General features: G+C 39.7%; 2 protein-coding genes and 2 pseudogenes across 2 annotated transcripts; all 4 read right to left on the bottom strand.

Annotated features, from left to right (window-relative positions):
* Window positions 1-1,399: 1,399 nt before the first annotated feature.
* Window positions 1,400-3,513, bottom strand: LOC148719753 (sphingosine 1-phosphate receptor 1-like; annotated as a pseudogene).
* A 1,085-nt stretch (window positions 3,514-4,598) lies between these two features.
* Window positions 4,599-6,456, bottom strand: LOC148719752 (G protein-coupled receptor 161B-like). Its single transcript, XM_088739267.1, has one exon. It carries the CDS (start codon window positions 6,425-6,427, stop codon window positions 5,423-5,425), a length of 1,005 nt encoding a protein of 334 aa, XP_088595393.1. The 5' UTR covers window positions 6,428-6,456; the 3' UTR covers window positions 4,599-5,422.
* A 4,802-nt stretch (window positions 6,457-11,258) lies between these two features.
* Window positions 11,259-12,684, bottom strand: LOC148719751 (sphingosine 1-phosphate receptor 1-like; annotated as a pseudogene).
* A 1,713-nt stretch (window positions 12,685-14,397) lies between these two features.
* LOC111320459 (melanopsin-B-like) lies at window positions 14,398-16,061 on the bottom strand. The gene has a single exon (XM_022923122.2). The coding sequence runs from the start codon at window positions 16,029-16,031 to the stop codon at window positions 15,027-15,029; it is 1,005 nt and encodes a 334-aa protein (XP_022778857.2). The 5' UTR covers window positions 16,032-16,061; the 3' UTR covers window positions 14,398-15,026.
* Between the last annotated feature and the right edge of the window lie 10,520 nt (window positions 16,062-26,581).

Below are 26,581 nucleotides of genomic sequence, written 5' to 3'. Positions count from 1 at the left end.
AAGTCTTATTCATCTTCATATCGCATAAAAGTAGAGCTTCAGGTTGAATTTTGTGGCCTGATTTAATTGAGGGAAATAAAGGTGTTGTGCCATAGTTCTAGTAAAAATACGATAGCAAATTTTGCTTTCAGTTGACTCGGCTCTCAAAAATTCGTCTCAACAAAAACATGACAGGGGTTAGAACTAAAACATTTCTAAGCTATATGAAGCCACTGGCTTCGGCGCATCTAAATCTTACAATGTAAAATTAAAAGAAAATTAATAGTGTTGCTTATCATGCGTGATACACAATAAGCCGTAGGTCTTCCATTCATTAGGAATAAGTGCTTTCAAACGAAAAAAAAATAACTATTTCGATAATTACTTTTGAAACTGTTTCAATCTTTACGATTCAACTCACCTTTTCGTGCAATGCTCTTGATATCTGTAACCTTTGCTTGGTACTGATTCAAACTGAGGCTGAGTAGTTAAAAACCTTATAACATGCTAGTTTCTAGCCGCAGGTGAATAACTAAGTGACTTTAAAAATGATGAGAAAAACCCTTTTGTTGAGAAAGACTCAATAAATCCGCGGTTAAACTCAAAGTTTTACTTTATTCTGACTAAGGACAAAACCTCCTTGGCGAATACTCGATCTTTTCAAGGCAAAACTCGAACGAAGTAAAAATACTTGACATTTGATCCCTGTCACTCATTTTAAAAATACTATAAATGTAACGCAACGTCACGTTCTCCTGAACACCTTTTACGACATCAGTTTTATCCATGAGAAACATTGAAATGGATGCAGCTGTAGGTCAAGTGATTTTTTAAGATGAACAATATTACAGGTTTTTTTTATAGCAAACTGTAGCAAATAAAGCATTTATCAGAAAAGCAAATATTAATGGACTTCCACGAGATGCGAATTGGCCACTTGATTTTATGAGTGATTTAGTAGTTTCTTTCAAGTTTCCGCTTTTCCCACTACAACTGTTTGTTTTGTTTCTTTTTTGGGGGGGGGGGGAATCAAATGTGTTTTTTTGGGAGCTACATTGGCTGTTAAGATATTGCTGATAATCTCAAAGGAAACCTTTCTTAGCTAAATTTCATTACGACCCTGATTGTTATTATTTCGGCCATGCATTACGACCACAACGTAACGCCTTCTTAAGGACTAGTTTGAACTGTGGATTTATAATCCCGTAGATAATTGGATTTACCATACTACTATATAATGCTAAATAAGCGCATATTGCCTAAGCCTCTCGTGGAATATTACACTCAAAAGTTTCTAAAACTATCACTGTAGACAATACAAACCATGCCATTACAAAGAAACAAACCGCAGTGAAACAAAGTTCAACACATTTATGTCTGTAGGACTGCAATGCATACCGCATAAGGAAAATAATACAACCAAGCTTTTCGCTTTTCTGAGTAAACTTTTGCTACTCAGACTTATGATGAAACACCCAACTAAGCAAAATAAAAGCCCTGACATGTGGTGTATAGCTCTTCCTCTTTTATCATTGTGATTTACAAAGAAACATTACGACAAGTTCCTTACTCTACTGATTTACAGGTTAAGAAGTATTTTCAGTGTTTATGCTATTTGCAGCTTATACAATTAATCTGACTAACTCATAATACTCTCCCTTAAAGCGCTAATTTAAGCTACAGAAGGTTGTAATGCCCGTTACGAAAGAATATTCTTCATTTAAATGATTTGAAGTGGTTGTTGCCATTCAAAATTTATGTCATAAAAATGTATTTTTGCGTGGATCGATGATACATTAAGAAAGAGGGTTTTAATTGGTCGATTCACACACACACACACACACACACACACACACACACACACAGACACTCACACACAGACACACGCACACACGCACACACACACACACACACATCATTCAGTTCTGATCTGAGTTATATCGTAAACATTTCGACCGAGGGGGAGGAAGAACATAAAATATCTGCGCATAGATAATGGTGCAAGAACCAAGCGATTGTCTGCGAGGCAATGTACATCAGTTGAAAAGGGGCTCTAACATTTTATCGATCTAGCAATGCAAGCACTAATTGGATGAATCTATAGAATAAAGAGAAAAAGGGAAATGGCTAACGCTGAGGGAAAAAGCGAGTGAATTCTTAATCATTGTGAAGCATATGAACCAATCTAATACATCTACCGAGAGGAAAAGACACCAAATCTCATTTAAGGATTCAAATAGGTGCTTTATTGTTCTTTAAAATACTGATCAAGTCAATCATATTAGCATTGTTACATCCAAGATGGATGACACTAATCATAATGCAGGTACAAATGGTAAAGAAATGTTTTGAGCTGTATGCGAAACGATATTTTAGGACGTTTCAAAAATTTTGGTGAAGCCTTTTGATATGCTCAGACCACGATAAAGCTACTTTGAATGTATCGTTGGACCCGAATAGGTGGAAAAAGGAAGAAGGTCGGGATTCTCCATCCCTCTTTTAACAAATAATGCCTTGAAGGCTGGCTTGAACTGAGGGTTCAACATTCCATATAGGATGGGATTTAAACAACATGCTAAGAACACAAGATAACTCGATATCATTAATGCCGAAGCTCACCCTTCTCTTCCGCCTCCCAACAAAAGAACGAGGATTGCCTTTGGGAGCCAACAAAGTACGACAACGCAAGCTATGCCCAGTGTGGTATTAACGCACATGTTCTCGGCGTTATGAGCGTTCTTGCATGCGGCACGATTTGCTCTTGTGCAAATCTGGATTTTATTCCGTCGAACAGTGTTATAAATTTTGAAGTAACACCAGCAAATTATGTAAGGAGATGGTTGTGTTATTATAAGGAAGACCAAGTAGGAGACATGTGGTCCATCAAATGACCATTCAAACGTACAGAGAAAAGACTGAGGGTAGAATCTGTACTTCCCCCATCTATACAGCGGTGGACTGCAGAGGATGAGAGGTACAACCCAGCACAGGGAAAGAAGGATTTTTGGTCTGCTTTTCTTTGCAAAGAAAATACCATTATACAATTGGGGCTTCACGACCTTGAAATACCTGCTGAGTGCAATGATTGTCTGTTTGTTTGTTTATTTTTGGATGGAATCAAAATGTATTTTTTTGGAGCTACATTGCCTCCTAAGATATTGTTCATAACCTCGAAGGAAACCTGCCTTAGCTAAATTTCATTGCGACCCTGATTGTTATTATTTCGGCCATGCATTCCGACCACAACTTAACGCCTTCTTAAAGGGCTAGTTTGAACTGTGGATTTATAGTCCCGTAGATAATTGGATTTACCATAGTACTATATAGTACTGAATAAGCGCGTGTTCCGTGAACCTCTCGTGGAATATTACACTCAAAAGTTTCCAAACTCAGTATTACTATGGACAATGCGAACCATGCCATTACAAAGAAACAAACCACAGTGAAACATATCTTCAACACATTTATTTCAGTAGGACTGTAAGGTATACCGCTGACTCCGTTGATTCCGTCCTCTTCACCGTGGGCGTTCATAGTGTGCGTGCCTTCCTTTGCCTTTTCGTAAATTTTATACTTGGAATATAATATAGCAATCGTTATCCCTTTCACTGCTATCAATGTGCTGTGCGAACTGTGGTTTATGTGCCAGCTGAAGGGACAGGCAGAGAATTCGAAATGAGACTGGTTCCCCAACCGCATAATGAAGGTGTAGCGAAAGCACAGCAACCAACCAAACAAGGAACAATACAGCCTAACTAATCTTTTGATCTAGAACAGTTTTCTGCACAATGCACGTTTTACTACAGTGACGTATCGATTTACGGCTAATAATCCCATTATTGAAGTATGACACGAAGTAGCCAGAATGGACCCGGATACACTTGGCATAATACCAAGTTCTCGCATACAGGCTCCCCTACCCAGAAAGGCGTGTATTTGGTTGCTATGGTGATGTCAGACAAAGACAGATTATGAACGAACAACGGTGACGTTTTGGAGGCTGGAGTCCTTATTGATGACATAAACAACCAGCAGTCGTAAAAAATTCTTCTTTTCATTTCATCCTCAGCTTCTTTGCTATAAAAAATGAGGTTTTTAATTGAACCTCAGTGAGATTGAAGCTTTCACTATTTACCTTCAAGTGTGAGGAAAGTTTGAGGGAGCTTTCAAAAAGAGATCTAAGCAATCAAATATATTGGTGAAGATTTGCTGCCACAAATCACTTCTGTCAGCAAAATGCATAGCTGTGCGCCACCTTTACCAGTTTAATCCCAAATCCAATGCGTAAGTCTCCCATTTGGCTGCTTTGAATTTCGTCCTCGACTGGTTATGAAAATTTGATTTTCATTGAAAAAAAAAAACCCTCCAGCTAATGAGTCTATCTCTTTTCCTCAAAAAAATGCAAATTCTTTATCTCCTTTCTGAAAATACAAGCAAAAGGTTTCTCGTCATAAGGTGGTCATCTGTGCCCCATCGCACAAGAGAGATGTTGCAAAGCTAAGGGCACCTAGCCATACGGAAAATAATACAAACAAGCTTTTCGCTTTTCTGAGTAAACTTTTGCTACTCAGACTTATGAAAAAACACCGAACTAAGCAAAATAAAAGCCCTGACATGTGTTGTATAGCTCTTCCTCTTTTATTATTGTGATTTACAGCGACAAATTACGACAAGTGCCTTACTTTACTGAATTACAGGTTAAAAAGTATTTTCAGTGTTTATGCTACTTGCAGCTTATACAATTAACATACAATTAACCTGACTCACTCATAATACTCTCCCTTAAAACACTAATTTAAGCTACAGAAGGTTGTAATGCGAGGGGGGGTTTATTGAGAACTTTTCAGTGCAGTATTTGCAGTGATCATGAGCAACTAATGCTAGTTTTTATATTGAAGAAAAAGTTTAATTACAGGTAAGCTGAATATGTATTACATTGAGGCTTCAAGGCTAGTAATGAGCCAAATGCATGGCTCTAGTCCTAACCATTACAGGGTTATTGGCCAGAATAGTCGAACGGATGGGGCAGAATCGTGCAAGAGAAAACCAGCCCCTTGATTTTCCATTAGCCTCCTTAAACCGAGTGTGTGGAACGGATCCCTGCCACTCAAGATACTACCTTGGTTAGATATTCTAGTCTTCTCGAATAGGGACGAATAAATGGAGGTCCCGTCTCCTACAGATTAAGGGGTAGAAGGCGTTAATTTCCCACGCACAAGTTTACTGTGTGATGGATGTCCTCCCCTGGGGTGGGATAGGTGCGATCTAATGGGTGGAATACTCACATGCATGGATCGCATATGTTCCTTTCTAGTCCTACCCTACTGCGGTAATGCAGTGAAAATGGTGAAAAACATTAACATTATAGCGTCTGTAGGTCTAAAGCGCTTTGCTTGATCGTCAATGTTTTACTTAAAGCAGAATATTCCGTGGACACTGCCAGTCAGCCTTTATCATTCTTTGGTCGTTTGTCTCCTTCCTTTCCCCTGGAGCTTTGGTTCACATTATCGTTGTCAGAGCGACCACACCTCAATGCTTTTTTGAAGGCCAGTTGGAAACGTGGATTCATTATCCCATAGATAATCGGATTTGCATAACTACTCGAGAACATTAAGTAGACAACTGTTGCAGAGATTTCCCTCGCAACATTATATCCAGCAGCCTCAATGACAACGACAATGGAAACTGGCAACCAGGTTATCAGAAAAACACAAACCACAGTAAAACTTGCCTTCAAAAGTTTCATGTCATTATGCTGAGCATTTGACGCAGTGACACGTTTTCCTTGATTGTGTGCGTTTATATTACGCGTGCTTTGTTTCAATGTTTGATAGATTTTATAATAGCAGTAAAATATTGCGATTGTACAACCGTTCATAACCCCCCCGACAAATACTATCATATAAGAAATTTGTTTCTTCCAAATTAACGAGCACACAGAGAATTTCGTGTGATATTCAAACTTTCCCCATCCGTACAACGGAGCTGTGCTGAGAAAAAGAGAAACCAACCAGACGAAAACACAATAAAACCAAGCAATTCTTCTGCTGGGAAATACTGTGCTATAGAGGGCTGGTTTTACAACTTTTAGATATCGATTTAGTGCAATTACGCCCATATTCAGAGTGGAAGCGACAGCCAGTGTGAATTGTATTATGGCATCCATCTCACACCATAGTTGACTGAAACTCCAAGCTCCGGTATAGAGGCTCAGGATCCAAAATGGCATGTGAAGCGTCGCCATTGAGATGTCAGTTAGGGCCAGATTGTAAATAAAAATGTTGGTGATACTCTTGAGCCTGGAGTCTTTATTAATCACATAGATAACCAGCAAATTACCAGGTAGACATGCAAGGCAAACGAGAATGGCCAAGCTCACCTCAAAACTAACCTCAGCGCGTGAACGACCCAGAGGATCCAAAGAGATTGAGTCAGAGCTGTTCACCATCTTGTAATAAAGCAGTTTAGAAGGTAAAGGGACTTAAACATAAAATTGGATGAACGTTAGTTTACATATAGAATAGAATAGAATAGACTACAGAGAATGGAGTACTCCAAAAGTCAATTCCTGTTTTAAAAAATAAAACCTACTGCCTATTCAAGAATTTTTAGCGTGCTTCTATTGAGTTGGATGCACGCAGGAAGTTTGGAAAGCACGAGAGAAGCGAGAGTTACTTCAGCCTCTGTAGAGGAACCGGTGCTCCAAACCGGTGCTTCAACGATCATTCTCCTATTGGTTCTAAAATACTTTATTTTCACGGTTTCTTTTGAAGTTCGTTTGCGACTGACTTTCATCTAAGTCTATAGTTAATGTAATTATTTGGTGCTTAAGTTTCCTTTACGGAACAAAGTGAAGGTTTATTAAGCCGCAGCCAGTCATTCCACTGTGTTCTTGGGTTGTCATCAAAATCTTCGCGACGTGACTCGCGGCATTACATGATATGGCGTTTAGATGTTTCTCGAATTCATATCCCAGAGGGCATCTCAATTAAGGCTTATTCCCGTGCATAAGCTGTTTCATCTTCGTAACTTCAAAACGAAAGCGGGACGATAACTAAACACGGAAGAGACAGTGGGAAATAGAGAAATGTGGGCATTTGCATTTTGCACACTTTGTCGGCAAAATAATGATTTTATAGTCGTTCCCTTTGTTTTTAATTTAAAATAACTTCAAAACTTAAACCCAACTAAAATCAGGCAACTTTTCATCAAAATATGGCTTCCAATTAAGATGTAGGCTTGTAGGAAAGGGGCAGGAGCTGCTGAGAAACCCTGTTTATTTTCTATTAAAGAATAAGCGGTTTGAGACAAGAAAAATACCATTTCAAAAGCTACCTTTGAAATTATTTCAACCTTCATCGTCCAACTCACCTTTTCGTGCAATGCTGTTAATATTTGTAGTCCCTTGATGATTCAGTCAAACTGAGAAAGATATTGAAAATCTTCTCATTCATAACACGTTAGTTTCTAGTTACAAGTTAACGACCAACTGCAGTAGAAAAATAGAAAAATCCTTTCATGATAATAAATCCATGGGAATCATTCAAATGGATGCAGCTGCAAGGCAAGTGACCCTTAAGAAAAATATTACACGTCCCAAGCTTTTTGAGGACAAAGTATGGAAAATAAAGCATGTGTCAGGAAAAGTCAATATAAAATGCGAGGGGCCTCTGCGAGTTTCTTTCAGGTTTTTGCACATTTCCCAACACGATTCAGTGTATTTTATGGAATCAAATGGGTTTTTTTTCTTTTTTTTTTTTTTTTGTGGAGGCTACATTGGCTAGTGAGGTATTGTCGATAATCTCAAAGGAAACGTGCTTCATATGCAATAAAGTATTATTAGTTTTTGGCTAAAGCATGAAAGAAATAGTCTGCAAAGCGTTACGCATGTCAATCCAATGTAATACTGTCAAACTAGGAGGAAATAGTAGAGTGCACTACTTGATAAATGACAAAAATGTGTATAAAATTAAGATCAAAAGCTTATGCGTGTCTCGTGGCTAACGTATACCTCAAACAGACGTGGATATCACAAAATTTGAAAAATTTTTATTTTATTCATCAAATTGACGGTGAGACAAGTCCAAAAGTGTACATTTTCACTCAGATAATGGAGATCGATAGAGTTCGTCAAATGGAGAATCTTGAGTGTTCCTTTGTGATGATAAATTGATCCGATTTTTTATACTTTTTTTACGAAGGAATAACTTATAAAGAAAATTTAAAAAAGCAGTGAGTAACGGTGTGAAGCTTCTCGATTGCGGAGAGCAACTGAAGAGATTCCAGTTGATGTCATTTAGTTAAGAGCTCTCACCTCTGAATAGTTTAAATCTTATTCAGAATCAACAGGATTTGATCACAAATTACATGAGGAATACGTTAGAATAGCCCTTTATGATATTAGCTCTTGGCCGTACAGGGTGAATTAAATGGTCTTCGAATAGTTACAAATATCAATTCAACTTAATATTGTCAAGCTAGGAAGAGATGGTTCTTGCACGTGACAGACCCATTTGCGCATCATTCAAAATAATTTGACAGATCGACACTGTGAACTTATTGACTAAGTGAGAGAACCGGAAAGGAAAATATTTTTCCTCAAGTAATGACGCACGGACCAAGCGATATATCTGTGAGATTTTTAATACAGAGGTCAAAAGGGACTTCAAAAACGCTTCGACATTTCGTCTATCTGGTTATGAGAAAACCTGCCAGATTATTGCAGGGATCGGCTCCGTGGCAAACAAGTCGTGAAAAGGGAAAAAAACAAGATCGATATGAGACTTAAAGGGTAGTATTGATAGTTCAGTCGATAGTTCAAAGAAAACAATTGATAACAGTCGTTAAAGCCTGATAGTTTCTAAAGAAACTGTTTGGGACTGCGTCGGTGGGGGTAACGAAATAATTTGAATATATCAAATGAGTTGAAATGGTAAATTGGCCACCGTTACGATTATAAAAGCTGACGTTTCGAGCGTTAGCCCTTCGCTCCGACGAAGGGCTAACGCTCGAAACGGAAGCTTTTATAATCGTAACGGTGGTCAATTTACCCTTTCAACTTTGTTGATATATTCAAATGATAACATTTGTTAATTGTCGTAAGGAATTCTATTGGTTTTCTGTCACTCAAGTAAGTCTCTTCGAAGTGAGGATTTCCCTTATCGTATTTAACCAATGGCGTTACGAAAGAATATTCTTTATTTAAATGATTTGAAGTTGTCGTCGCCATTCGAAATTTATGTCATAAAGATGTATTTTTGCGTGGATCGATGCCACTATTTCGTTGAGCAAAGTATATAATTAGGTATGAGTCAAAATTCATTGACAATTAATTTCCCTTTTTCATTAACTTCGTGTTACACTTGGGACTACTAACTTCGTAAGATCGCCCGACGTGTTCAAAGTTCATTTGAGAGGGAATCGCTCCGTGCTAAATTGTTCTTTCGCTGACCGGCGTTTCAAATGATTTTGCTAACCGGATGCCCAATTATTTTGCAAACCGGATGCCTATTTGAAATGCCAACCCGTGTTTAACAGTGATTAGGAATAATCTGCTGGATATCGTCACAGAAGTAAGTGGTCGGTGATATGCGATAAATCACTGTAGTTCGCTTATGTTGTAGTTTGCCCTGTCGTTTGCCCTATCTAATATTATGCAACGTTTTCCTTAATAGATCGAATAAAACCAGAAATCAGTTATACGGTTTACGTCATCCAGTGGATTAATAAGCCCGTTTTTCTCTCCGGATCAGATGCATTAAGAAAATGCACGACAAAGCCACAAATAGATTTTATATTATTCTATATAATGGTGTCTTGTATCTGCTTTTGGGACAGATCCCACCGGGGAGAAATTTTAGAGAATTCGAGTGTACACCACAAATCTTCTAACAACTATTTCCTTTTTCATTTGATATGGAACTTTTCCCATGAAGTACTCGGAGGAAAGTCTTATTCATCCTCATGTCGCGTAAAAGTAGAGCTTCATGTTGAAGTTTGTGGCCTGATTTAATTGAGGGAAATAAAAGTATTGTGCCGTGGTTATAGTAAAGATACGAAAGCAAATTTTGCTTTCAGTTGACTCGGCTCCCGAAAATTCGTCTCTACAAAAACATGACAGGGGTGAGAACTAAAACATTTCTACGAAGCCACTGGCTTCGGCGCTTCTTAATCCTATGATGTAAAATTAAAACAAAATTAATATTGTTGCTTATCATGCGTGATACACAATAAGCCGTATGTCTTCCATTTATTAGGAATAAGCACTTTCAAACGAAAAAAAATCACTATTTCGATAATTACTTTTGAAACTGTTTCAATCTTTACGATTCAACTCACCTTTTCGTGCAATGCTCTTGATATCCGTAACCTTTGCTTGGTACTGATTCAAACTCAGGCTGAATAGTTAAAAAACTTCTTATAACATGCTAGTTTCTAGCCGCAGGTGAATTACTAAGTGACTTTGAAAATGAGAAAAACCCTTTTACGACATCAGTTTTATCCATGAGAAACATTCAAATGGATGCAGCTGCAAGTCAAGTGATTCTTTAAGAAGAAAAATATTACAGGTTTTTTTTACAGCAAACTGTAACAAATAAAGCATTTATCAGAAAAGCAAATATTAATGGACTTCCACGAGATGCGAATTGGCCACTTTATTTTATGGGTGATTTAGTAGTTTCTTTCAAGTTTCCGCTTCTCCCACTACGATTTTTTGTTTGCTTGTTTGTTTGTTTTTCTTCTGGAATCAAATGTATTTTTGGGAGCTACATTGGCTGTTAAGATATTGTTGATAATCTCAAAGGAAACCTTCCTTAGCTAAATTTCATTACGACCCTGATTGTTATTATTTCGGCCTTGCATTACGACCACAACTTAACGCCTTCTAAAGGACTAGTTTGAACTGTGGATTTATAATCCTGTAGATAATTGGATTTACCATACTACTATATAATACTAAATAAGCGCATATTGCGTAAGCCTCTCGTGGAATATTACACTTAAAAGTTTCTTAAACTATCACTATAGACAAAGCAAACCATGCCATTACAAAAAAAACAAACCGCAGTGAAACAAATCTTTAACACATTTATGTCAGTAGGACAGCAATGCATACCGCATACGGAAAATAATACAACCAAGCTTTTCGCTTTTCTGAGTAAACTTTTGCTTCTCAGACTTATTATGAAACACCCAACTAAGCAAAATAAAGGCCCTGACATGTGGTGTATAGCTCTTCCTCTTTTATTACTGGGATTTACAAAGAAAAATTACGACAAGTCCCTTACTCTACTGATTTACAGGTTAAGAAGTATTTTCAGTGTTTATTTTACTTGCAGCTTATACAATTAACCTGACTAACTCATAATACTCTCTCTTAAAACACTAATTTAAGCTACAGAAGGTTGTAATGCGCGTTACGAAAGAATATTCTTTATTTAAATGATGTGAAGTAGTTGTCGCCATTCAAAATTTGTCATAAAAATGTATTTTTGCGTGGATCGATGATACATTAAGAAAGAGGGTTTTGATTGGTCGATTCGCACACACACACACGCACACACACACACACACACATCATTCAGTTCTGATCTGATTTATATCGTAAACATTTCGACTGAGGGGGAGGGGAAGAACATAAAATATCTGCGCATAGATAATGGTGCAAGAACCAAGCGATTGTCTGCGAGGCAATGTACATCAGTTGAAAAGGGGCTCTAAGATTTTTTCGATCTGGCAATGCAAGCACTAATTGGATGAATCTATAGAATAAAGAGAAAAAGGGAAATGGCTAACGCTGAGGGAAAAAGCGAGTGAATTCTTAATCATTTTGAAGCATCTGAACCAATCTAATACATCTACCGAGAGGAAAAGACACCAAATCTTATTTAAAGATTCAAATGGGTGCTTTATTGTTCTTTAAAATACTGATCAAGTCAATCATATTAGCATTGTTACATCCAAGATGGATGACACTAGTCATAATGTAGGCACAAATGGTAAAGAAATGTTTTGAGCTGTATGCGAAACGATATTTTAGGACGTTTGGAAAAGTTTGATGAAGCCTTTTGATATGCTCAGACCACGATAAAGCTACTTTGAATGTATCGTTGGACCCGAATAGGTGGAAAAAGGAAGAAGGTCGCGATTCTCCGTTCCTCTTTTTACAAATAATGCCTTGAAGGCTGGCTTTTACTGAGGGTTCAACATTCCATATACGATGGGATTTAAACAACATGCTAAGAACACAAGATAACTCGATATCATTAATGGCAAAGCTAACCCTTCTCTTCCGCTTCCCAACAAAAGAACGAGGATTGCCTTTGGGAGCCAACAAAGTACGACAACGCAAGCTATGCCCAGTGTGGTATTAATGCACATGTTCTCGGCGTTATGAGCGTTCTTGCATGCGGCACGATTTGCTCTTGTGCAAATCTGGATTCTATTCCGTCGAGATGGTTGTGTTATCACAAGGAAGACCAAGTAGGAGACATGTGGTCCATCAAATGACCATTCAAACGTACAGAGAAAAGACTGAGGGTAGAATCTGTACTTCCCCCATCCATACAGCGGTGGACTGCAGATGATGAGAGGTACAACCCAGCACAGGGAAAGAAGGATTTTTGGTCTGCTTTTCTTTGCAAAGAAAATGCCATTATACAATTGGGGCTTCACGACCTTGAAATACCTTCTGAGTGCAATGATTGTTTGTTTGTTTATTGTTTGGTGGAATGAAAATGTATTTTTTTAGAGCTACATTGCTTGCTAAGATATTGTTTATAATCTCGAAGGAAACCTGCCTTAGCTAAATTTCATTGCGACCCTGATTGTTATCATTTCGGCCATGCATTCCGACCACAACTTAACGCCTTCTTAAAGGGCTAGTTTGAAATGTGGATTTATAATCCCGTAGATAATTGGATTTACCATACTACTATATAGCACTGAATAAGCGCATGTTACGTAAACCTCTCGTGGAATATTACACCCAAAAGTTTTCAAACTCAGTATTACTATGGACAATGCGAACCATGCCATTACAAAGAAACAGACCACAGTGAAACATATCTTCAACACATTTATGTCAGTGGGACTGTAAGGTATACCGCTGATTCCGTTGGTTCTGTCCTCTTCACCGTGGGCGTTCATAGTCTGCGTGCCTTCCTTTGCCTTTTCGTAAATTTTATACTTGGAATATAATATAGCAATCGTTATCCCTTTCACTGCTATCAATGTGCTGTGCGAACTGTGGTTTATGTGCCAGCTGAAGGGACAGGCAGAGAATTCGAAATGAGACTGGTTCCCCAACCGCATAATGAAGGTGTAGCGAAAGCACAGCAACCAACCAAACAAGGAACAATACAGCCTAACTAATCTTTTGCTGTAGAACAGTTTTCTGAACAATGCACGTTTTACTACAGTGACGTATCGATTTAGGGCTAATAATCCCATTATTGAAGTATGACACGAAGTAGCCAGAATGGACCCGGATACACTTGGCATAATACCAAGTTCTCGCATACAGGCTCCCCTACCCAGAAAGGCGTGTATTTGGTTGCTATGGTGATGTCAGACAAAGACAGATTATGAACGAACAACGGTGACGTTTTGGAGGCTGGAGTCCTTATTGATGACATAAACAACCAGCAGTCGTAAAAAATTCTTCCTTTCATTTCATCCACAGCTTCTTTGCTATAAAAAATGAGGTTTTTCATTGAACCTCAGTGAGAGTGAAGCTTTCATTATTTACCTTCAAGTGTGAGGAAGGTTTGAGGGAGCTTTCAAAAAGAGATCTAAGCAATCAAATATATTGGTGAAGATTTGCTGTCACAAATCACTTCTGTCAGCAAAATGCATAGCTGTGCGCCACCTTTACCAGTTTAATCCCAAATCCAATGCGTAAGTCTCCCATTTGGCTGCTTTGAATTTCGTCCTCGACTGGTTATGAAAATTTGATTTTCATTGAAAAAAAAAACCCTCCAGCTGATGAGTCTATCTACTTTCCTCAAACAAATGCAAATTCTTTATCTCCTTGCTGAAAATACAAGCAAAAGGTTTCTCGTCATAAGGTGGTCATCTGTGCCCCACCGCACAAGAGAGATGTTGCAAAGCTAAGGGCACCTAGCCATACGGAAAATAATACAAACAAGCTTTTCGCTTTTCTGAGTAAACTTTTGCCACTCAGACTTATGAAAAAACACCGAACTAAGCAAAATAAAAGCCCTGACATGTGTTGTATAGCTCTTCCTCTTTTATTATTGTGATTTACAGCGACAAATTACGACAAGTGCCTTACTTTACTGAATTACAGGTTAAAAAGTATTTTCAGTGTTTATGCTACTTGCAGCTTATACAATTAACCTGACTCACTCATAATACTCTCCCTTAAAACACTAATTTAAGCTACAGAAGGTTGTAATGCGAGGAGGGAGTTTATTGAGAACTTTTCAGTGCAGTATTTGCAGTGATCATGAGCAACTAATGCTAGTTTTGATATTGAAGAAAAATTTTAATAACAGGTAAGCTGAATATGTATTACATTGAGGCTTCATGGCTAGCAATGAGCCAAATGCATGGCTCTAGTCCTAACCATAACAGGATTATTGGCCAGAATAGTCGAACGGATGGGGCAGAATCGTGCAAGAGAAAACCAGCCCCTTGATTTTCCATTCGCCTCCTTACACCGAGTGTGTGGAACGGATCCCTGCTACTCAAGATACTACCTTGGTTAAATATTCTAGTCTTCTCGAATAGGGACGAATAAATGGAGGTCCCGTCTCCTACAGATTAAGGGGTAGAAGACGTTAATTTCCCACGCACAAGTTTACTGTGTGATGGATGTCCTCCCCTGGGGTGGGATGGGTGCGATCTAATGGGTGGAATACTCGCATGCATGGATCGCATATGTTCCGTTCTAGTCCTACCCTACTGCGGTACTGCAGTGAAAATGGTGAAAAACATTAACATTATAGCGTCTGTAGGTCTAAAGCGCTTTGCTTGATCGTCAATGTTTCACTTAAAGCAGAATATTCCGTGGACACTGCCAGTCAGCCTTTATCATTCTTTGCACGTTTGTCTCCTTCCTTTCCCCTGGAGCTTTGGTTCACATTATCGTTGTCAGAGCGACCACAGCTCAGTGCTTTTTTGAAGGCCAGTTGGAAACGTGGATTCATTACCCCATAGATAATCGGATTTGCATAACTACTCGAGAACATTAAGTAGACAACTGTTGCAGAGATTTCCTTCGGAACATTATATCCAGCAGCCTCAATGACAACGACAATGGAAACTGGTACCCAGGTCATCATAAAAACACAAACCACGATAAAACTGGCCTTCAAAAGTTTTATGTCATTACGCTGAGCATTTGACGCAGTGACACGTTTTCCTTGATTGTGTGTGTTTATATTATGCGTGCTTTGTTTCAATGTTTGATAGATTTTATAATAGCAGTAAAATATTCCGATTGTACAACCGTTCATAACCCCCCCGACAGCTACTATCACATACGAAATGTTTTTCTTCCAAATTAACGAGCATGTAGAGAATTTCGTGCGATATTCAAACTTTCCCCATCCGTACAACGGAGCTGTGCTGAAAAAAAGAGCAACCAACCAAACGAGAACACAATAAAACCAAGCACTTCTTCTGCTGGGGAATATTCTGCTATAAAGGGCTGGTTTTACAACTCTTATATATCGATTTAGTGCAATTACGCCCATATTCAGAATGGAAGCGATACCCATTGTGAATTGTATCATGGCAGCCATCTCACACCATAGTTGACTGAAACTCCAAGCTCCGGTATAGAGGCTCAGGATCCAAAATGGCATGTGAAGCGTCGCCATGGAGATGTCAGTTAGCGCCAGATTGTAAATAAAAATGTTGGTGATACTCTTGAGCCTGGAGTCTTTATTAATCACATAGATAACCAGCAAATTACCAGGTAGACATGCAAGGCAAACGAGAATGGCCAAGCTCACCTCAAAAATAACCTCAGCGCGTGAACGACCCAGAGGATCCAAAGAGATTGAGTCAGAGCTGTTCACCATCTTGTGATAAAGCAGTTTAGAAGGTAAAGGGGCCTAAACATAAAAATTGGATAAACGTTAGTCGACATATAGAATAGAATAGACTGCTGAAAATGGAGTACTCCAAAAATCAATTCCTGTTTTAAAAAATAAAACCTACTGCTTATTTAAGAATTTTTAGCATGCTTCTATTGAGTTGGATGAACGCGAGAAGTTTGGAAAGCACGAGAGCAGCGAGAGGTACTTTAGCCTCTATAAAAGAACCGGTGCTCCCAACCGGTGCTTCAACGATCATTCTCCTATTGGTTCTAAAAAACTTTATTTTCACGGTTTCTTCTGAAGTTCATTTGCGGCTGACTTTCTTCTACGTCTATAGTTAATGTAATTATTTGGTGCTTAAGTTTCCCTTACGGAACAAAGTGAAGGTTTATTAAGCCGCAACCAGTCATTCCACTGTGTTCTTGGGTTGTCCTTAAAATCTTCGCGACGTGACCCGCGGCATTACATGATATGGCGTTTAGATTTTTCTCGAATTAATATCCCAGAGGGCATCAAACTTGAGGCTTATTCCCGTGCATAAGCTGTTTCATCTTTGTAACTTCAAAACGAAAGCGGGACGATAACTAAACACGGAAGAGACCGTGGGAATTAGAGAAATGTGGGCATTTGCAGTTTGCACACTTTGTCGGCAAAATAATGATTTTATAGTCGTTCCCTTTGTTTTTAATTTAAAATAACTTCAAAACTTAAAAGCAACTAAAATCAGGCAACTGTTCATCAAAGTATGGCTTCAAATTAAGATGTAAGCTTGTAGGAAAGGGGCAGGAGCTGCTGAAAAACCCTGTTCATTTTCTATTAAAGAATAAGCGGTTTGAGACAAGAAAAATACCATTTCAAAAGCTACCTTTGAAATTATTTCAACCTTTATCGTCCAACTCACCTTTTCGTGCAATGCTGTTGATATTTCTAGTCGTTTGATGATTCAGTCAAAGTGAGAAAGATATTGAAAATCTTCTCATTCATAACACGTTAGTTTCTAGTTACAAGTTAACGACCAAGTGCAGAAGAAAACTAGAAAAATCCTTTTATGACAATAGATCCATGGGAATCATTCAAATGGATGCAGCTGCAAGGCAAGTGGCCCTTAAGAAAAATATTACTCGTCCCAAGCTTTTTGAGGACGAAGTATGGAAAATAAAACATGTGTCAGGAAAAGTAAATATAAAATGCGAGGGGCCTCTGCGAGTTTCTTTTAGGTTTTTGCACATTTCCCAACACGATTCAGTGTATTTTATGGAATCAAATGGGTTTTTTTCTGTTTTTTTTTTTTTTGTTGTTGGTTTTTTGTGGAAGCTACATTGGCTCTTGAGGTATTGTCGATTATCTCAAAGGAAGCGTGCCTCATATACAATCAAGTAATATTAGTTTTTGGCTACAGCATGAAAGAAATAGTCTGCAAAGCGTAACGCATGTCAATCCAACGTAATACTGTCAAACTAGGAGGAAATAGTAGAGTACACTACTCGAGAAATGACAAAAATGCTTATAAAATTAAAATCAAAAGCTTATGCGTGTCTCGTGGCTAACGTATAGCTCGAAAAGACGTAGAAATGACGAAATTTGAAAAAAGTTTCATTTTTTTTCAAATTGAAGGCGGGACAAGTCCACAAGTGTACATTTTCACTCAGATAATGGAGATCGATAGAGTTCGTCAAATGGAGAATCTTGAGTGTTCCTTTGTGATGATAGATTGATCCGATTTTTTACACTTTTGTAACGACTCAATAACTTTTAAAGAAAATGCAAAAAAGCACCAAGTAACGGTGTCAAGCTGCTCGATTGCGGAGAGCAAATGAAGAGATCCCACTTGATGTCATTTAGTTAAGAGCTCTCACATGTGAAGAGTTTAAATCTTATTCAGAATCAACAGGATTTGATCACAAATTGCATGAGGAATAGGTTAGAATAGCCCTTTATGATATTAGCTCTTGGCTACAGGGTGAAGTAACTGGTCTTCGATAGTTACGAATATAACGTTGCTAGGAAACGAGGCTAGTCTCGCCCCAGGACAAAAAGGAAGAGAGGGGGAAAATCGGGTCGGCCGTCTTGTTGTGTTGATGTAGTGTCGCCACCGCGAATTGTATTAAAGGAGGTTTATTAAACGTTACACTGGTGGCAGTGGTGGGATAAGGACGAAATGACTTCGAGGGAAATGCTGGAAGATGTTATCGAGCGGTTAACCAAGCAGTTGAAGCTGGCAAACGCAACTTTGCGATCGACAAACGAGGAATTTGGACAAACACAGGAGAACCTTGAAGCGTTGGAGAAAGAAGACAAACGAGTCGTCCAGTAGCTCGGTAAATTCAAGAAAAGGGAGGCCACACTAATCAGTGAGAGGGACGAAGCGAGGGAATCGGCGAAGAAAGCGTTGGAGAAGGTGTCGGAGATGGAAAGCAAGCAGTTGCCTTTTAAGAGACAGTCGGCGAAATCGACTGTAGTGAAGCCCGAAAATTTTTTCGGCTAGTGGAAACGACACAGACTTCCAGGCGTTTTTGGATCAGTTTGAAGTCTGTGCGAGGATGAACGGTCGGAGTGACGAAGAAAAAGCTAATTAATTGGTTTTGTGCGTGAAGGAGAAAGCACGCGTTGTCATGTCCCAACTCCCGTTGGACGACAAGAACTCCTACCAGCGCATGGTCAAGGTCCTACGCGAAAAAATCGGAATGCGCCAGGTCCCCGAAGCCGCCAAAGCTACGCTCAGGGCTCGACGAAGAAAGGTAGGAGAAACCTTGTTGGATCTGAGCATTGATATTAAACGCCTCTGTGGAGAGGCTTACCCGACCTTGAGCCCAGCTAGTTTAGAGCAAGCTTGTATTGATCATTTCACCGATGCACTTGGGGCCTCACTTGCAAAAGATATGATTCTCTCTAAGCCCTCGACATTAGATAAAGCCCTTTCAGAGGCTCTGGAGCTTGAAGCGTTGGAACTCAGAGCTATTAGAATGAGAGAGAGAGTTGTGAACGATGTGTCAATCAATGTGGGAGAAGTTCGTGAGGTGCTAAACTCACCTCTACCAGGCTGGGCCCCCGAGCTTTCAACTATGATTGCATCAGCTACAGCAAAAGCAGCAACTGAAGCGGTGGTTAATGCAATCCCTTCAAGGAGTGTTCAGGGAAACTACGCTCCTCCTCGATTCAGACAACCCAATGGCAGGGGTAGGGGATGTTGGTCATGTGCGTCTATGTATCATTTCCAGAGGAACTGCCCACAGGGAAACTTCCGCAGGGCGGGGGACAGATGGTAATCGTGAGTCGCTCCCCGCCCGGACACCAAGTACCAGTGATACGCATTAGCTCCATCCAACCTAACGTGTTCTTGCTCGACTGCAAGATCAAAGGGGTCCCTGTGAGTGCAGTGGTGGATTGTGGTAGCCCGATCTGCATTTTGAATAAGGAAGTGTTCAAACATATCGGCTTAAGTGACACCCTGGGGAAGGTCACATCCAAGATTGTGGGTGGTGAGGGCTCACAACTCAGTATCCTGGGAACTGTAGAGCTAGACACCACTCTCGAGGGGATAAGAGCTAAGCAGCTGTTTTATGTTTGCGACAATCTGCAGGAGAATGCCCTACTTGGGATGGACTTTTTACAAAACAATGGGTGCGGTGTTGACTTTTGTAGGGGAACCCTTCACGCTGGAAACGCCCAGATAAAACTGAGAGGCGAATCTCGTTGGGAGGTCACAGGGTGTCACTGGTAGAAACTGTTACTAAACAACCAGATCAGAAGGTTCTTCTTGTTTGCCAAGTCAAAGGGGTGAATTTGGAAGGAATTCATGGGATCCTAGAACCTCTGGACAGGTTCTTTGAACGGTTTCCGATTGCAGTGCCCAGTTCTCTATCCTCGGTCAATAATGGATCGGTCCCAGTTCGTTTCTACAACTATTCCGGCCGGCCAGTTACCATCCACAAGGATACAAATGTAGGGGAGTTCTGTCCAATAGTAGAGAAGGGGCAAACAATACCTACGGAACGCAGTTACAGAGTAGAAACCACCTTTCCCGACAGCAATAAGAGACAAATGAATTGCAACGCGGTGTCAGTCGAAGCAGAGCTGAGTTGGGATACAGTTGAGGAGATAAAAAAGCTATTCCCCATAGACAATGACCAGCTAACAGAAGATCAGAAACTTAGCGTATGGAAAATCTTGGCAAAGCATTCCAAAGCGGTATCGAGAGGGCGACATGACATTGGCCACTGCACTAAGGCCCAATTACGAATTAACACTGGCTCTGCTCGCCCTTCAAAACTTCCCCTGCGCCGCATTTTCACCAGAACAAGAGAAGTACATAAACGAGGAGACGCAAAGGCTACTTGAGGGAGATGTGATAGAACCCTCTACCAGTCCTTGGAGTGCCCAAGTCGTCTTAGCTTCTAAAAAGGATGGCTCATACCGTTATTGTGTTGATTTTCGCAGACTAAACAGTGCCACCGTTAAGGAACACTACCCTATCTCGAAGGTGGAGGACATGATTGATTCTCTTGCCGGCGCGAAATTCTTTTCAACTCTAGACTTCATCTCTGCCTATCATGCATTCGAAATCCACCCCGATGACAGAGAGAAAACAGCGTTCTCCACCAAGCAAGTACACTGGCAGTGGAAGCGGGTTCCCTTTGGGTTTTGTAATGCAGCTCCCTTCTTTGTGCGCCAGATTGCTAGTTTGTTAACAGGAATGACATGGGAAGAACTCTTGGCACTCTTTGATGATGTCCTGCTCTTTAGTCCCGCCTTTGCCAAGCACTGTGAATCACTGGATCGTGCTCTTTCCCTCATTGAGGAGGCAAGGTTAAAGGTGAAGCTAGAGAAATGCCGTATTCTGCCAAAGCGCGTACCATTTGTTGGCCACATCTTATCAGAGCAAGGAGTGTCCGCAGAACCTGAAAAGGTTTCTGCAGTGATGTCCTGGCCTCCACCAACCACTGTGTCTGAGTTGCGTGTTTTCCTCGGCAAGGTTGGATACTACCGAAAGTTTATACCAGACTTTGCAACCCTTGCACACCCTCTGTTCCAACTAGAGGAGAAGGGGCGTCAGTTTAAGTGGTCGATCGCCTGTCAGAAGTCTTTTGATGGCCTGAAACAAGGCCTATGTGCAGCGCCTGTGCTCGCCTTTCCACAATTTGAACTTCCTTTTGTGCTAGACACTGACGCTAGCACAACCGCCGTCGCTGCCGTTTCGTCTCAAGTGCAGGATGGTGAGGAGCGCCCCGTTGCGTATGCTGCGAAGTCCCTGACAAAATCACAGCGGAAGTGGTCCCCAACCAAGCTTGAAATGTATGCCCTTGTGTTCGGGTCAGAATCCTTCTACCCTTATTTGATCGACAAGCAGTTTGTTGCTCGGCTGGACCACCAATCGTTAGTGTGGCTCCAGAGTTTTAAGCACCCCAAACCACAGGAAGCCCGATGGGTTGAGTACCTGTAGCAATTCGACATGCTGCGAAAAATAAGACGCTTTTTGCCCATTGATCAAAGGAAACTTTATTATAATGCTATGATCAAGCAGACAATGCTTTATGAATGAACCATATGGACATCTTGTTCGGCTGAGAATTTGCAGAAAGTCTTTAAACTTCAGAAACGCGCGGCACGTGTAATTCTCGGAGCTGACACTAAAGCGAATAGCGTACAACTGTTTAGGAAATTGGATTGGGTTCCATTCTTTCATGAGGCAAAAGTAAATAGGTCTTTAATGGTGTACAAACGATTGTCTGGGGACTGTCCACCTTATATGTCCCAAATGCTCGTAAGAAATGCAGACATAAATGGAAGATCAAGCAGACATGGACAGCTAAACCTCGTTTGTCCCCGATTCAAACGGGAGTCAGAGGGAGGTAAGTCTTTCACAGTATCGACCTCACGCCTCGGGAATACCTTACCACTGGACATAAGAATGAAACCTACTATCAAATGTTTTAAGAACGGACGTCACCTACAGAATACAGTGTCAGGAAGTGGCTCCCTTGCGGAATAGACGGAAGACCAGACTCATTGTGCACTTTAACCGTCTTAAGCCGTACCACGCAAGGCCCTTTGAACTTCAGCCGACATTGCGCGACACCGGGGAGGTCGGCGACCTATCAATGCATCTGAATGGTGGAGAGCATGCTGTGATGACGTCACAGAGGGCCCAAAACGTCGACCCTGCCCAGACCCTTAGACGTTCGGATAGGAACCGTCGTGCTCCTGTCTGGATGAGAGACTTTCTCTTAGAGAAGGACCTTCATACCACCCTTCTTCCGCTAGGGTAGGGGGGGGTGTGTAACGTTGCTAGGAAACGAGGCTAGTCTCGCTACAGGACAAAAAGGAAGGGAGCGGGAAAATTGGGTCGGCCATCTTGTTGTGTTGATGTAGCGTCGCCACTGCTAATTGTATTAAAGGAGGTTTATTAAACGTTACACGAATATCCGAGTTCAACTTAATATTGTCAAGCCACGAAGAGATGGTTCTTGTGAGAGACCCATTTGCGCATCATTCAAAATAATTTGACAGATCGACACTGTGAACTTATTGACTAAGTGAGAGGACCGGAAAGGAAAATATTTTTCCTCAAGTAATGACGCACGGACCAAGCGATATATCTGTGAGATTTTTAATACAAAGGTCAAAAGGGACTTCGAAAACGCTTCGACATTTCGTCTATCTGGTAATGAGAAAATCTACCAGATTAATGCAGGGATCGGTTCCGTGGCAAACAAGTCGTGAAAAGGGAAAAAGACAAAATCGATATGAGACTTAAAGGATAGTATTGATAGTTCAGTCAATAGTTTAAAGAAAACAATTGATAACATTTGTTAATTGTCGTAAGGAATTCTATTGGTTTTCTGTCACTCAAGTAAGTCTCTTCGAAGTGATTATTTCCCTTATCATATTTAACCAATGGCGTTACGAAAGAATATTCTTTATTTAAATGATTTGAAGTTGTCGTCGCCATTCGAAATTTATGTCATAAAGATGTATTTTTGCGTGGATCGATGCTACTGTTTCGTTGAGAAAAGTATATTATTAGGTATGAGTCATAATTCATTGACAATTAATTTCCCTTTTCATTAAGTTCGTGATACACTTGGGATTAGTAGCTTCGTAAGATCGCGCAACATGTTCAAAGTTCATTTTAGAAGGAATCGCTCCGTGCTAAATTGTTCTCTCGCTGACCAGCGTTTCATATGATTTTGCCAACCGGATGCCCAATTGAAATGCCAACCCGTGTTTACGAGTGATTAGGAATAATCTGCTGGATATCGTCACAGAAGTAAGTGGTCGATGATATGCGATTAATCACTGTAGTTCGCTTATGTTGTAATTTGGATATATCAACAAAGTTGAAATGGTAAATTGGCCACCGTAACGATTACAAAAGCTGACGTTTCGAGGGTTAGCCCTTCGTCGGAACAAATAGAGGAATTGTGGGTTGTGTGTGCTTTTAAAGGCAGAAAATGGAGCTATGTTATTTTTGGGAACATGGCAACGAGAAAAACATGAATAAATTAGTGGAATGAAAAGCATTCGTTGATTCCTGTGGGATTTAGACTGCCGGTTTGAAAGATGAGCTTTTGTTCAAGATTTTTACAACTTTCCGTGCTATCTAAGTGCAAGGAAAGACCGCAGATTGCCATATGTTGCTTAGAATGATTAGGTAAATTAAAATGTCTAGCGACTGGTTTCGATGTGTCCTTGTCATTCCTTTCCACGTCTCGAAGGTGTTCTCGGAATCGGTCACCTAGTCTTCTGCCTGTTTCGCCGATGTATATCTTTTTGCAATAAGTGCAAAATATGCAATAGATTACATTGGCGGAGGTGCACGTGAAGTGATCGGTGATCTTAATGGATCGTATAGGTCCCGATATTTTATCAGTGTTGTGAATAAAAGGACACGTTTTGCATCGTGCACGAGCGCATTTAAAAGTGCCTGGTTTGTCATTTGTCTGAAAAGAACTTCCGACCAAAAAATTGCGTATATTTTTGTCGCGTTTGAATGAAATGAGCGGAGGCTGCGAAAAGATAGTGCTTGTCTCTGGATAGTTTGCCCTACCTAATATTATGCAACGTTTTCTTTAATAGATCGAGTAAAACCAGAAATCAGTTATACGGTTTACATCATCCAGTGGATTAATAAGCCCCTTTTTCTCCCCGGATCAGATACATTAAGAAAATGCACGACAAAATGAAGCCACAAATAGATTTTATATTATTCTATAGAATGGTGTCTTGTATCTGCTTTTGGGACGGATCCCACTGGGGAGAATTTTTAGAGAATTCGAGTATTTTCGCCACAAATCATCAAACAACTATTTCCTTTTTCATTTGATATCGAACTTTTGACATAAAGTTCTCGGAGGAAATTCTTATTCATCTTCATGTTGCGTAAAAGTAGAGCGTCATGTTGAATTTTGTGGCCTGATTTAATTGAGGGAAATAAAAGTATTGTGCCGTGGTTCTAGTAAAGATACGATAGCAAATTTTGCTTTCAGTTGACTCGGCTCCCGAAAATTCGTCTCTACAAAAACATGACAGGGGTTAGAACTAAAACATTTCTAAGCTATGTGAAGCCACTGGCTTCGGCGCCTCTAAATCTTACAATGTAAAATTAAAAGAAAATTAATATTGTTGCTTATCATGCGTGATACTCAATAAGCCGTAGGTCTTCCATTCATTGGGAATAAGCGCTTTCAAACGAGAAAAAATCACTATTTCGATAATTACTTTTGAAACTGTTTCAATCTTTACGATTCAACTCACCTTTTCGTGCAATGCTCTTGATATCTGTAACCTTTGCTTGGTACTGATTCAAACTGAGGCTGAGTAGTTTAAAACCTTCTTATAACATGCTAGTTTCTAGCCGCAGGTGAATTACTTACTGACTTTAAAAATGATGAGAAAAACCTTTTTACGACATCAGTTTTATCCATAAGAAACATTCAAATGGATGCAGCTGCAAGTCAAGTGATTCTTTAAGAAGAACAATATTACAGGTTTTTTTAGAGCAAACTGTAGCAAATAAAGATTTATCAGAAAAGCAAATATTGATGGAGTTCCACGAGATGCGAATTGGCCACTTTATGTTATGGGTGATTTAGTAGGTTTTTTCAAGTTTCCGCTTTTCCCACTAGATTATTTGTCTGTTTGTTTGTTTTTTTTTTTTTGTGGAATCAAATGTATTTTTTTGGGAGCTACATTGGCTGTTAAGATATTGTTGATAATCTCAAAGGAAACCTTCCTTAGCTAACTTTCATTACGACCCTGATTGTTATTATTTCGGCCTTGCATTACGACCACAACTTAACGCCTTCTAAAGGACTAGTTTGAACTGTGGATTTATAATCCCGTAGATAATTGGATTTACCATACTACTATATAATACTAAATAAGCGCATATTGCGTAAGCCTCTCGTGGAATATTACACTCAAACGTTTCTTAAACTATCACTATAGACAATGCAAACCATGCCATTACGAAGAAACAAACCGCAGTGAAACAAATCTTCAACACATTTATGTCAGTAGGACTGCAATGCATACCGCATACGGAAAATAATACAACCAAACTTTTCGCTTTTTTTAGTAAACTTTTGCTACTCAGACTTATGATGAAACACCCAACTAAGCAAAATAAAAGCCCTGACATGTGGTGTATAGCTCTTCCTCTTTTATTATTGTGAAAAGAATTTTATTTCATTTATTTCATTTATTTCATTTTTATTATTGTGACAAAGAAAAATTACGACAAGTCCCTTACTCTACTGATTTACAGGCTGAGAAGTATTTTCAGTGTTTATGCTACTTGCAGCTTATACAATTAACCTGACTAACTCATAAGCTACAGAAGGTTGTAATGCGCGTTACGAAAGAATATTCTTTATTTAAATGATTTGAAGTGGTTGTCGCCATTCAAAATTTATGTCATAAAAATGTATTTTTGCGTGGATCGATGATAGATTAAGAAAGAGGGTTTTGATTGGTCGATTCACACACACGCACACACACACAATAACCACTTTGCTAATATTGGTCCAAAACTTGCCAGTGAGCTAAATTGTGATAGTGGTAGCTATCAAAGATATCTTACCGCAACAGATAAACGGTTTAAGCTCCAACCCACCAATCCAACTAAAGTATTTTCACTTTTAAATAAACTAGACAAGTCAAAGGCAACAGACCTTGACAAAATATCTGCTAGGCTTATCAGGGAATGTGCTGATCTCATTTGTGTGCCGATATGTGATATTTTCAATCAATCTATTAGCCAAGGGACGTTCCCAGACGACTGGAAATATGCAAGGATTACCCCTCTTTATAAACAAGGTGACCGCGGTGATGCTAACAATTACCGCCCAATATCGGTGATTCCAATAATGGCGAAGGTGTTTGAAAGGATAGTTTATGAACAGTTATATGCCTATTTGGAAGAGCACGATATTTTATGTCAAAACCAATCAGGGTTTCGTGCTAATCATTCAACTGTAACAGCTTTGTTGGAAGCGACAGATTCTTGGGCATATAATATTGATAACGAGAAA

The sequence above is a fragment of the Stylophora pistillata genome, chromosome 11 (genome assembly GCF_964205215.1).
Source record: "Stylophora pistillata chromosome 11, jaStyPist1.2, whole genome shotgun sequence".
NCBI classification, from domain to species: domain Eukaryota; kingdom Metazoa; phylum Cnidaria; class Anthozoa; order Scleractinia; family Pocilloporidae; genus Stylophora; species Stylophora pistillata.
Note: the sequence above shows the minus strand (reverse complement) of the source record. Positions and strands in the feature narration are given on the sequence as shown.

Excerpts from the sequence above, each read along its gene's own strand:
- LOC148719752 (XM_088739267.1), bottom strand. The coding sequence starts at position 6,427 with ATGGTGAACAGCTCTGACTCAATCTCTTTGGATCCTCTGGGTCGTTCA.
- LOC111320459 (XM_022923122.2), bottom strand. The coding sequence starts at position 16,031 with ATGGTGAACAGCTCTGACTCAATCTCTTTGGATCCTCTGGGTCGTTCA.